Source organism: Salmo salar, chromosome ssa09, assembly GCF_905237065.1.
Source record: "Salmo salar chromosome ssa09, Ssal_v3.1, whole genome shotgun sequence".
In the NCBI taxonomy this organism is placed as follows: Eukaryota; Metazoa; Chordata; class Actinopteri; order Salmoniformes; family Salmonidae; genus Salmo; species Salmo salar.
The window spans coordinates 2,577,700-2,591,333 of record NC_059450.1 but is presented as its reverse complement, the minus strand read 5'-3'; the positions used below and the strand labels follow the sequence as shown (position 1 = coordinate 2,591,333).

The window sequence follows — 13,634 nt, the reverse complement described above, 5'->3', positions numbered from 1 at the left end:
AGCAATGCAGATTTTGTGCCAATGAAATCAACCATGTTTGAAAAAATCCGGACTTCTGGGACTGCTCAAAGACGGGATCGGTAGCACTCAGATTGCGTCTCTAACCCGCTCACGTTAAACAAGCGTCGATGAAGACCGCGCACCCTGAGTAGTCAACGACATGGGTATTTTGTCTCCGATTCAAAAAGTTGTCTGGGACAGGTAAATAAGGGCCAAAATCGTGTTGTGTACACCCAGCTTAATGTACAGTTGTGGCCAAAAGTTTTGAGTATGACACATATATTAATTTGAGTCTGCTGCCTCAGTTTTATGATGGCAATTTGCATATACTCCAGAATGTTGTGAAGAGTGATCAGATGAATCTTAAAGTCCCTCTTTGCCATGCAAATTAACTGAATCCCCAAAAAACATTTCCACTGCATTTCAGCCCTGCTACAAAAGGACCAGCTGATATCATGTCAGTGATTCTCTCGTTAACACAGGTGTGAGTGTTGACGAGGACAAGGCTGGAAATCACTCTGTCATGCTGATTGAGTTCGAATAACAGACTAGAAGCTTCAAAAGGAGGGTGGTGCTTGGAATCATTGTTCTTCCACTGTAAACCATGGTTACCTGCAAGGAAACACGTGCCGTCATCATTGCACAAAAAGGGCTTCACAGGCAAGGATATTGCTGCCAGTAAGACTGCAGCTAAATCAACAATTTATCGGATCATCAAGAACTTCAAGGAGAGCGGTTCAATTGTTGTGAAGAAGGCTTCAGGGTGCCCAAGAAAATCCAGCAAGCCCCAGGACCGTCTCCTAAAGTTGATTCAGCTGCGGGATCGGGGCACCACCAGTACAGAGCTTGCTCAGGAATGGCAGCAGGCAGGTGTGAGTGCATCTGCACGCACAGTGAGGCAAAGACTTTTGGAGGATGGCCTGGTGTCAAGAAGGGCAGCAAAGAAGCCACTTCTCTCCTGGATAAACATCAGGGACAGACTGATATTCTGCAAAAGGTACAGGGATTGGACTGCTGAGGACTGGGGTAAAGTCATTTTCTCTGATGAATCCCCTTTCCAATTGTTTGGGGCATCCGGAAAAAAGCTTGTCCGGAGAAGACAAGGTGAGTGCTACCATCAGTCCTGTGTCATGCCAACAGTAAAGCATCCTGAGACCATTCATGCGTGGGGTTGTTTCTCAGCCAAGGGAGTGGGCTCTCTCACAATTCTGCCTAAGAACACAGCCATGAATAAAGAATGGTACCAACGCATCCTCCGAGAACAACTTCTCCCAACCATCCAGGAACAGTTTTATGACGAACAATGCCTTTTCCAGCATGATGCAGCACCTTGTCATAAGGAAAAAGTGATAACAAGTGGCTCGGGGAATAAAACATCAATATTTTGGGTCCATGGCCAGGAAACTCCCCAGACCTTAATCCCATTGAGAACTTGTGGTCAATTCTCAAGAGGCGGGTGGACAAACAAAGACCCACAAACTCCAAGCATTGATTATGCAAGAATGGGCTGCCATCAGTCAGGATGTGGCCCAGAAGTTAATTGACAGCATGCCAGGGCGGATTGCAGAGGTCTTGAAAAAGAAGGGTCAACACTGAAAATATTGACCCTTTGCATCAACTTCATGTAATTGTCAATAAAAGCCTTTGACACTTATGAAATCTTGTTACTATGGAATACTGAAGTATAATTACATCTGACAAAAATATCTAAAAGACACTGAGGCATCAAATTAATATTTGTGTCATTCAAAACTTTTGGCCACGACTGTACATACTAACATACGTATGACCGTATGGAGACAGATCCATAGACCCTCCCCTCCCACCCAATTTCATTGTGGGGGAAGAATCATTTTTAGGGTCCAGTCTCCAAATTAGGGACTTAAGCAATGGAATATTTCTATACAAACTTTCTCGCCATAATCTACAACTCCTTTGTTTATAAACACACACACACACACACACACACACACACACACACACACACACACACACACACACACACACACACACACACTTTATTTAACTAGGCAAGTCAGTTATTTACAATGACAGCCTACCCCAGACAAACACTCCCCTAACCTGGACAACGCTGGGCCAATTGTGTGCTGCCCCATGGGATACAGTCCAGCATCGAACCAGGGTCTGTAGTGACGCATCTAGCACTGAGCTGCAGTGCCTTAGACCGCTGCTCCACTCGGGAGCTGCAAAAATACTTTTAAATATATCAGTATTTTTGCAGCTCCCGAGTGGCGCAGCGGTCTAAGGCAGTGCAGCTCAGTGCTAGAGGCGTCACTACAGACCCTGGTATTTCCTAGATGGGGATTCCTAAACACTTCTTGGGTAGCCTAGAACAGTCCAATGGTTGAAATGGTCGAATATAAAATCAAACTAGAGAAAATAACTTAATGTGGGTATAAGCTAAAATTCTTTCTAACCTAACCACTTTGGCTGACAGTAAATTTACTTGCGTTGGGGTGAGGATTACTAGGGCCACATTCAGTCAGCAAACATTGTGGATTGTTGCAAATAGAATAGAGCTGACATGATTCTACATATCAGGCATGTTTGTTGTACGTGACATATCTCTATCTGAACGTTCTACAAAGTTGTGCCCAACCCAAATTGCGTTCAGCAATTCAGACAACATCCTGGCTGATTGGCTGGCTAATCCCACAGTGACCGACCATTGGCTAAAAGAAGGGCAACTCTAGGTTCGAGTTGTGAAATCGTTCCTTTGTGCTATGGACATACTGCTGAAACTCCCAAGCCTAGTCAAAAATAAAAGAGGATCTTGTGCAGGGCCCGGAGCTTTAAATGTGTCCTTATTTATATCCTCAGCTGTCTCCTTCATTGGAGAAGAAAAAAAAATACCATTGCATTCTTCGGCTGGAAATATCCTGCTCTAACCACAGATATGTTCAATCTGAATGGCTTTGGGGTGCTGGAGCACAGTAGGGCCTACAAACCCACCTACCGCTTTAGACTTCCACACGGTGGGTAGACATTTTTCTTTCCTTTGTCAGAGGTGGCTACTGGCTGGCTTGGTTTGTTTGGAGTCTGTTTACCCTTGTGACGGCCTGACCTCATTGGCTCCCGATATGGCCGATCTAGAATGTTCTAGTACTAAAAATCTAATCAAATTTGATTTGTCATATGCTTAGTTAACAATAGGTGTAGACTAACAGTGAAATGCTTACTTACAGGCCCTTCCCATAACGCAGAGAGAAAAAGTTAGAGAAAAAGAACAACATGAGAAACTAGGGAAGGAATAACCTGGATGATGACAGATAATGGCACCTTTAGACCTACAGGGTTAGGGTCAGGCTTGGGTTTAAGTCCTATTAGAAATCATTGCCGATAGAAATATCACAAATAGAGCTGACATGATTCCTTATTCTCCATATCAAAGAGGCATAATATCTCTATCCGAACTACATGAACATTCATTAAAATACTTCAGCTGGGCTTGATTGAGCTTGCCTGGCCCAATGGAACCAATAGAAGTCACAAAACTGCAAAACCCGGACACCTGGCACTCCAGACAGGATAAAGAAAAAACAAAGAGTATTAGAAATATTTCAAATAGTATTTTTACCCAGGTCTGGTCAAATGGGAAGACCCTTTATTTGAAACGATTGCTAATACACTAAAGAGGTGTAAAATGTCATTCTAAATCACACTAAACTATAATTTCAAACAGTCCGGAGGTGAGTTAAGTCCCTTTAATAAAGACCACCCTCTTGTCAGTAGCGTTCAGGAACCCTGATTAAGCACATGCAACTGCTGAGCATGCTGCTAAGAGTGCGAGTCTTCAAAAACAACCATAAGTGGTGGAGGAGGCCACGGCTCGACACGGCTTCCTTTCCTCGTCTCCTTTCATTCACCACAACTGATGGTGAAAAGCCTGGGTAGCTTTTCAAACTTAACGACTTGCTCTTTACAGGATAAGCCAGAATACTACTGTAATGCAAACAGGGCTTTATGAATACAATTTGATTGATTGATTGGACTGCTTTCAGATCAGTGCTGATCCAGAAAGAAAGTAAACCAGGAGAAGACACGAGGAAAGGAAGCTATGTCAGACTTTTGGGACGTAACCTACAAAAAGCAGGAAATCGAAAAAGAAAGAGCCACTCACTGCTGCCGCCCGTGCCAACCGTGTTGATACTCCCAGGCACCGACGAGGACGGGTAGAGCGCCAGGTGCCCGCCATTCTCACACCCTCCATGCCCCTGCTGCTGTTGGTGCCAACCACTGCCCAATCCCGAGTCCCTGGACCCCTGCCAGCCGTTGAGCCTATCATCCGAGCCGTAGCGCTGGTGGTGGTATAGCTGACCCAGGTGGCTCCCTGAGGAACTCCAACTGGACCCTGACAAGGAGTGTGTCGAGGGGGGCGTCTGATGGAGTGAGGCCGGGACGGGGGGTGGCCGTTCCAACGAGTCGCCCCGGGCAGCGGCGCGCTCCTCCAGGTGGTTGAGCCAGAGGGCGAGGGCAGCGCGGTCGTCCAGCGAGGTGGCCGGGTGGATGAGGGCATAGGAGAGGAGTTGGCGTGACTCTTCGAGGTGGCGGCCATGGTCGATGGTGTGCGCCAAGATGCGGGGGAGAAGGCGCATGTACTCGCCCTTGGCTTCAACGTTGCCCGGCTTGAGCAGGGGCAGGTGGGTGAGGACCAGGGAGATGACACGCTCCTTGGGCTCGCCCTGCCACTGGCTGATCACCACTGGAGGAGGAAGAGAGAGGAGGGGAGTGGAGAGAAAAAAAAGAGAGAGGAAGGGTTAGTACAGCAAAACATAACCGTGGCTTTTTCAGGATGGTGCAACACTTTGAATTTTGCAGATAGCAATGTGTGTGGGACGATCCCTTATCCAGCAAGTCAGAACATCAATTCTGTTCCACACAATATCTTTCGGTGGAAATGTTCTGTAATTGCCTTTTGCACTGGGCTGAGTGAAGCCCGGGATAGACCCATGGCGTTTGTATTAGCTCGTTCTCTAAGGAAAGAGGCAGGGTGGATTTGGCCTTCAGCTTGATAGAACTCCAGGCAAAGCCTCTCTCCACATCTCAACAGATTCTCAACGTATCCCCAACATATTGTGGGAGCTGGAAGAAAAATAAGTACTTCAGTTATTCCAAAACAATTATGTTGTGGGAGCTCTTGCTTTTGCTTGTAGGAAATCCAGATGCCTTACCCCCCCCCCCCCACCCTTAAACAGGACTTGACAGGAACATAAAATAATCTATAACCTGTTTACAACCACACATGGCGGTGGGCAGACGGAGAAAGCAAGGGGTGGATGGAGGAACGAGAGGCGATGAAGGACAAGATCGATTACGAGGTGTCACTTTTTATTTTGTTAAAATCGCAAAGTTCAAACTGTTTAGAAGTGCATCCCTCCTTCCTCTAAGTAATCACGGATTAGAAATGAATGGACAGGTGAAAGCCATGTGGTATTTCCCTCTAGTTCACATGTCCAATCACGCCTAAATCAGTGATAACATCAAGGAAGAACGGACAATAGAAGGAATATCTAGAAGTCAAGAGTGGGTGGGTAGTTAGTTGAGCCCTAGGCAGTGTGGTTGCTATACCTACCCTGTGGAGTCGTGGAGCCTATTGTTGTCTCAGCACTGCAGCCGTGAGAAGCATGCGTCTCAGAAACATTGCGTCATTCCTATCAGATTGGGACAGAGGCTATACATACTTCCGGGTCGAAGCTGTGGGGCTCCGGTCTGACCGCCACCGAGAATAGAGGAGACTGTATTGTAAGAGTAGAGGATACTGCAGTCAGCCCAGGGGTTAACTTCCTGTTTAGGGATCGGGATGTATGCATGTTTGTGTGACCCTTTACGTCATTGGTCAAACATAACAGGCCGGGCAGATGTAGGCTACTGTAGTCCTCATCTCTAATTCTGATACATGACGAGAGGGAATAAATAAATGCTACAGTACACAGTATTCTCCAGAGGTCACAGCTTTGTCACAGAAACAAAGGTCGTGTCCCAAATGGCACTCTATTCCCTATATAGTGTATTCCTTTTGACTAGGGCACATAGGTCAAAAGTAGAGCACTATATAGGTAGTATGGTGCCATTTGGGACACGTCCTGAGTCCGGAGGCTTGTTTGGGAATGAGGCAAGGCAAACTCCTTGTTTAGAAAGCACACAGATGTCACCTAATGGGGACCACAGGCAGGCGGCTCTGTGGCCTATGATTAAGTATCCCCTTCGGTAGCTAGGGCTTTTTTTTTTGGCACTGCCATTTTTAAAGTTCACGCGCCCTGACGGCAAGAGAGACAGGAGGTAGAAAGGGATAGAGAGAAGGAAGAAGACAGGGAGAGAGCGACGGAGGGAAAGAGGTGAAAGAGAGGCAGTGTAAGGAAAGGATGAAGAGGAAAGGAGAGATTGCGAGAGAAAAAGAGAGCAACAAAATAGTGGGAAAGAGAGAGGGAGTGAGCGTGAGAGGACACCTACCCAAAATCCTCTAGAGGAGATGTAATCTTTTCAATCAGAAGACATGTACGCAACAACCATGCCCAGGGATAAAACACTCAAACCTGATTCTACACTGCTTGCTTCAGGACCAAGTAAAGATGAAATTGGGATTTTATCTCTGGAAGAAGGAGCACCAGCATGTATTCGAGACCATCTACAGTATCTACAGGTGTCAACAAAAGGGCAGGGGGCAGCAGGTAGCCTAGTGGTTCGAGTGTTGGACTAGTAACCGAAAGGTTGCTGGATCGAATCCCCGAGCTGCCATGGTAGAAATCGGTTGTTCTGCCCCTGAACAAGGCAGTTAACCCACTGTTCCCCGGTAGGCCGTCATTGTAAATAACAATTTGTTCTTAACTGACTTGCCTAGTTAAATAAAGGTTCGATTTTAAAAAGATAACCAGGGAATGAGGAGATGTAGGTCTATTTCCCCATATAGTGGTGCCCCAGTGCTGTACCTACTGCCTATGTATGGCTCTGCTGGGCCAAAGGCCCAGTTTATCTGGTAATCAAGTCCTCATGACCCCCAGTAACGCCCCTCACTTGAGTGAGTGCGCACTTGACTTGGCCTGAGCTCCCCCTCTCCCTTTATTGCTTTCACTATCCACCGACTCTCCAATCCACCGGCTGCCCTACGGTCGCTCTCAGTCTACTATGCTCCTCCACTCCCTCTCTTTTCATCCTTCTTTACTTGGCCTTCTTTTCCCTCCACCTTCCCTTTCTCCTCCTCATTCTCATCCACTCCCCCCTCTCTCGCTTTCTCTCTCTCTAGGGGGTTAGTTGTGCATGGGAGCAGCAGGCAGCTAATACAATAGCCTACTCATCTCTGGGATTCTCACTTCCTCCCTCCTCCTCCCTGCTCTCCCCCTTCACATCCTCCCTGTATTCACATATAGATGACATCCAAAAACAGCTTGAGACCACAAGTCTTCCTCCCTCTAAGTGTCAGTTTGAATCATCTATTCCTTGCCTGTCCGGTAAGAAGAGCAACATTGATCACACTTTATTGAAATGGGATTATGTTACGTGCATTTTTGAACGGGTATCCATTCATCTTGTACTGTGTGACACACACAATCAACAATGTAGAATACAAAAGTTCTCTCTCACACACACACACACACACACACACACACACACACAGACACAGATCTGAAATCACAGGACAGGTGAAAAGCAATATGGAAACCGTCCTCCGGGAATTTGCTTACACATCATCATTACAGTACAAAGGTAAGAAGACGAGACTCTAATACCACTAGAGATGCACCCCCGGGGGTTGGAAAGAACAAGAGTCAACAACAGCTGGACGAGTCTCAGTGGATGAGAACGCTTCCTTTACAAAAGAGAGGGAAACAAGGAGAAAGAGAAACCTGCCCAGACATTGCCTGTCAAGAGGTCAGTTTACAGCGTTCAGAGGTCAAAGTGTGGTCACTAGGATAGGGAAACAGGCCACTAGTAAACACAGAGGAATGCAACAAGGAGGGAGAGTTCTGAAGTCTGTGGAAGACTTCTCCTCTGCTTTCCTCCTCCCTCTATCCCCACCCTCGCTGACCCCTCAGGGTAGTGTTAACCTCATCCAACTCCAGCAGAAAAAGGGAGAGAGATGAAAAAATGTAAATAAAAAGCAGAGCAGACACTGTTGAGGGGCTGTAGAAGTAGAAAGGAAACAATGAGATGCCGCTCCTTACCACCCCTCACTGGGCCTGAGTAATCGCTCCCTCAGTCTCTCATTCCTACTCATTTTTGTCCCTCCCGCTGAAAGATGTCAGTCTGAGTTCCACACTCTCTGTCCTCCCCAACCTAACTCTGAGGGTGTGGTGACTGGCCTTAACAGAGGGAGAGGTCATTTCTGGGAATGTGCGGATCACATTCACAGTATCTCCCAGCCCCCCGTCCAGTCAAAGGATTACCCTCCTTCAGTCAGTCGGACTTGGGCCTGTTCTCTCAACTAGACAATGCTGTGTTGCCTGGTGAACTCTACGTGGCACACCGGCCCAGCAAACAAAACACTTTTTCCGCTGTCGCAGAGGGTGTGGCTTTCTAAAATTCCTGCATTGGGCCATATTTGGTTTCTTTCTCTTCAGAAAGAAACCACATTTTCTCCCCAAAATATGATAAAAGAAATGTAATACAAAAATTATGCTAAATGAATATAGGGGAAACACTGGGAACAGGGTGTCATTTGGACCAGCGGCCATGGCACTCATCAAAAAGGGTGCGTCCTTCGCTCAGTGTATAAATACAGCCGTGTTTTTCCACTTGGGCCACTTTGCAGAGGCATGTGGTTCTCGCACTTCCTGGGCTCAGCCCAACTGTCTCCCTGCAAGTCTGGTGCCACAAACCCCACGGATGATAGAGAAGAGACAGTTGCCAACCAAAGAAATAAAAAAATCAGGGTTAAAGGTTCCAAGCTCTTTCTTTGGAATAGATTCCTATGATACAAAGCCCTCATACAGGTCACCACAGGAAGGAAAAGGTTTGTCATCACCACCAACACCGTAGATCATTTTACTTGCCGGCAGAGTAGAAATGACAAAGAGACAGACAACTCTAAATAAAATAGACTCTTCAAACCCACTCCAAAATAAATGGATGCCTATAGATAGGGAGGTCTCTGCTTTAATAGGATTACAAAAACAAACTTGGGAGTTTTCAAACGGTCGTCATGGCAGTGGTAAGCCAGGTTGTAGGCTAGGCTACGTCACATTTCAACCAAAAAAATATCCCGCACTGTATGTCAGAGTCTGACCTGGCTTCACCACCAGATGGTCCAACTTCGCTCAAGCTGCCTGAGCTGTGGCAAATGACACATCTTACAGTGGTTGGCTGTCCTTCATAAACAAGCCACAGCTTTGGTTTCTGACCTCACACAGAGACAGGGAGAGGTATAACGTCGAGAGAGAGAAGTGGTCACTGGGTCCATGCCAAACCCATTACATAGCCAACTAACTGTTCACAGGAAGTGTCTCCTTCGAATTAAATCAAACTTTGAGACATCAAATGACAGAGGGTTGGATGTAAATCCAGCAGCTCGGGAAGCATAACTTCTGTACAGATACAAGACAGACAGCCACTTCTTAATTCCTATACCTGGATGGACAATAGATTATGTCGAGTCACTGTGGAAAATTAGTTACACAAGTGATTTTTATAATTGGCTGAGATGACACACACACACAGGGAGAGATTGTCGGACACATGATTCCCCTTGTTCTAAAAATAGGCCTGGTCAACATCACACACAGTCCCAACAACGCCGGGCGGGAGAGAGATAACACCCTATTTATACGAGACCAGAAGAGCACATCAACCGAAAAACAGCCAGCCAGCCACCACACATTGCGTGTACACCAAACACTCCACACAGCCCCAAAAAATGCCATTATTAGCCCGCCACTCTACCCCCCCCCCACCACCACAATGCTTTGGGCCACCATCCACCCAGCGCTGCCTGTTTTCCATCTGAAGTTTACTTCATGGCAGAGTTTGGAGCCAGGTTTATGGGGCCTAAGCCTACAGGCCTGTTTTCATCCTGTCAGCAAAACAAACAGGTCCCGGGCCCTATGTGCCCGCCGTGGTACTGGGGGCCTTTTTATAGTGTTGAGTCAATAGGGGGCGACTCGTTCCGTTCAACACAGCGTATTCCTGTAACATTTGCCTTCACAACGTGAGGTTTAGCATTTAGCCACAGTTACACTACATGTCCAAAAGTATATGGACAAACCTTCATATTAATGGATTCTGCTTTTTCAGCCACACCCGTTGCTGACAGGTGTATACAATCGAGCACACAGCCATACAATCTCAATAGACAAACATTGGTAGCAGAATGGCCCGTACCAAAGAGCTCAGTGACTTTCAACGTGGCACTGTCATAGGATGCCACTTTTCCAACAAGTCAGTTCGTCAAACATTTGCCCTGCTAGAGCTGCCCCGGGTCAACTAAGTGCTGTTATTGTGAAGTGGAAACGTTTAGGACTAACAACAGCTCAACCGCGAAGTGGTAGGCCACACAAGCTCACAGAACAGGACTGCCGAGTGCTGAAGCGTGTAAACATCGTCTGTCCTCGGTTGCAACACTCACTACAGAGTTCCAAACTGCCTACGGAAGCAACATCGGGAAAGAACTTTTCGTCTGGAGCTTCATAAAATGAGTTTCCATGGCCGAGCAGCCGCACACAAGCCTAAGACCACCATGCGCAATGCCAAGCGCCGGCATCTCTTTCTGTCTTTCTCTCGGAGGACCTGAGCCCTAGGACCATGCCTCAGGACTACCTGGTATGATGACTCCTTGCTGTCCCCAGTCCACCTGGCCGTGCTGCTGCTCCAGTTTCAACTGTTCTGCCTGCGGCTATGGAACCCTGACCTGTTCACCGGACGTGCTTGTTGCACCCTCGACAACTACTATGATTATTATTATTTGACCATGCTGGTCATTTATGAACATTTTAACATTTTGACCATGTTCTGTTATAATATCCACCCTGCACAGCCAGAAGAGGACTGGCCACCCCTCATAGCCTGGTTCCTCTCTAGGTTTCTTCCTAGGTTTTTGGCCTTTCTAGGGAGTTTTTCCTAGCCACCGTGCTTCTTTCACATGCTTTGCTTGCTGTTTGTGGTTTTAGGCTGGGTTTCTGTACAGCACTTTGAGATATCAGCTGATGTACGAAGGGCTATATAAAAATAAATTTGATTGATTGATTGATTGTGTAAAGCTCACCACCATTGGACTCTGGAGCACCTATCTGGAGCGATGAATCATGCTTCACAATCTGGGTTTGGTGGACGCCAGGATAACGCAACCTGCCCCAATGCATAGTGCCAACTGTAAAGTTTAGTGGAGGAGGAATAATGGTCTGGGGCTGTTTTTCATACTTCGGGCTAGGCCCTTTAGTTCCAATGATGGGAAATCTTAATGCCACAACATACAATGACATTGTAAATGATTCTTTGCTTCCAACTTTGTGGCAATAGTTTGCGGAAAGTCCTTTCCTGTTTCAGCATGACAATGCCCCCGTGCACAAAGCGAGGTCCATACAAAAATGGTTTGTCGAGATCGGTGTGGAAGAACTTGACTGGCTTGCACAGAGCCCTGACCTCTATTCCATCGAACAGCTTTGGGATTATTTGGAACGCCGACTGCGAGCCAGACCTAATCGCCAAAAATCAGTGGCCGACCTCACTAATGCTCGTGGCTGAATGGAAGCAAGTCACCACAACAATGTTCCAACATCTAGTGGAAAGCCTTCCCAGAAGAGTGGAGGCTGTTATAGGAGCAAAGGGGGAACCAACTCCATATTAATGCCCATGATTTTGGAATGAATTGTTTGACGAGCAGTTGTCCACATACTTTTGTCATGTAGTGTATCTCCCTCAGAAAAGCTTGCTCAAAAGTGCAAGAGGAGGAGTTTGGAAGTTTAATCAAGCCAGCGGACAGAGAAAGGGGGGAAAAGCAATGAAAAGTGTCCCAGAAAGAAAAATAGTCATAATAATTTGGTGGGTGCTTATATATTTGTCCTATTTCACAAAACGTTTATTTTTTTTGCATATACAAACTCTGCCTGAGACACCCTCGCAGAGTGGGGTCACGGCCAAAGTGGTTGGTCTGTACTTTTACCCACACAGAGAGAGAAAAAAAACAATACTGAATTGGGCCATGGCAAGAGACCCACTGCGCGCACCTACACCCACGACCAACAACTCAACAGGATTTTCCAGGTGTGGAAAAGTAGGGCAAAACTTACAAAATGTCAACTTTGGAAAAGGCAATTCAGAATGAGACGAAAGACCAAGAAGGGGGGGTTGGAAGCCTTTCCAGAAAAGAAGAAGGAAAGAAAGATGAGAGGGGGGAATGAAAGAAAAAAAAAAGGGAAAAAGGTTTCCCACCCATATCCTTCCTTTCCCGAATGGACTCTCCAGCTCAGCAGTGAGGAATGCGCTGGCATACCACAGGTCCTAGCTGAAGAATGCAGTTTCCGAGCTGATGCTGCATCCCCAAACCGGCGCTGGTTAGACAGAGTTTCTCTTTGAAACCCCCCCCCCCCCCACACACACACACACACACATACACTTGCTCCAGCCATCTGTAGCCCCAGCCCCTACTATAACAAACAACCAAACAACTTCTAATATGTTCCACAGAATGGAGAGGGAGAGAAAGAAGAAAAGTGGGGGACAGAGAGAGTAGGCTATGGGGGATGGAAAAAAAAATGGAGGTACTACCCGTGATCCAATACAAATAGAAGGCTTCCCTCTCATTCTCCACCATTGACACATGTACCTGAAAAGACTGGATAAGTTACTACAATCTAACTTTCACCAGAAAGTTTGTTCCATATCAGTGGTTGTTGGGAGGAAAACGGACAAGGGAGGGAAACTAACATACACCAGAATGTAGGGACAAAGCCAATGTACAGTACCAGTCAAAAGTTTGGACACACCTACTCATTCAAGGGTTTTTCTTTATTTTTACCATTTTCTACATTGTAGAATAATAGTCAAGACATCAAAATTATGAAATAACACATATGGAATCATGTAGTAAGCTATGGCTGTTCCTCAAAGTCCCTCCGTATGGTTATTCAGTTCAGCTGTCATCCAGCTGTGAGCCCCTGATAGTTCGAGAGAGACAGACTCCGTTTCTAAGTATAGCAGCAGGCAGGGCTGGCTTCCCGAAAGTATACTGAGCTGACACGCTAACTTGGGGTGAGGTTTCTCCTAAGAAAGACCAGGGCTGAGGGAGGGAGGCAGGGAGAGAGTGTGTGAGTAGGAGTGAGCTCATCATAGGCCTCCCGCCTGGCCCACCCTCTCCACAAGCAGTGGCGGTACGCTGCAGGGCTGGGTCGACAGGCAGACAGGCACCCACAGGCCCAAAACCCAGAGACTTGCATCGCCTCGGATCCGGGTGAAAGGTGAGGTAGGAGAATGTGTGTGTGTGTGTGTGTGTGTGTGTGTGTGTGTGTGTGTGTGTGTGTGTGTATGTATGTGTATGTATGTATGTATGTATGTATGAGTGAGAGAGAGAGAGGAGATGTGAAGAGGGCAAAAAAAAAGAGGTTAACAAGGGCTGGAGAGAAGAGAACGCAGGAGGGATGGAAAGAAAGTGAACAACTAAAGAAAATAAAAGTGAGCGAAAGAAAGAG

The 13,634-nt window shown here is 46.7% G+C and overlaps 1 protein-coding gene across 5 annotated transcripts in view; it reads right to left on the bottom strand.

Moving 5' to 3' along the window:
- LOC106610612 (protein Smaug homolog 1) overlaps nt 1–13,634 on the bottom strand; it is an 83,598-nt gene that overhangs the window by 31,604 nt on the left and 38,360 nt on the right. For all 5 annotated transcript variants that reach the window (XM_014210016.2, XM_014210017.2, XM_014210019.2 and 2 more), the window contains one exon: nt 4,142–4,723. In XM_014210016.2, the coding sequence (XP_014065491.1) occupies nt 4,142–4,723 (582 nt within the window). The remainder of the gene's footprint in view (nt 1–4,141; nt 4,724–13,634) is intronic.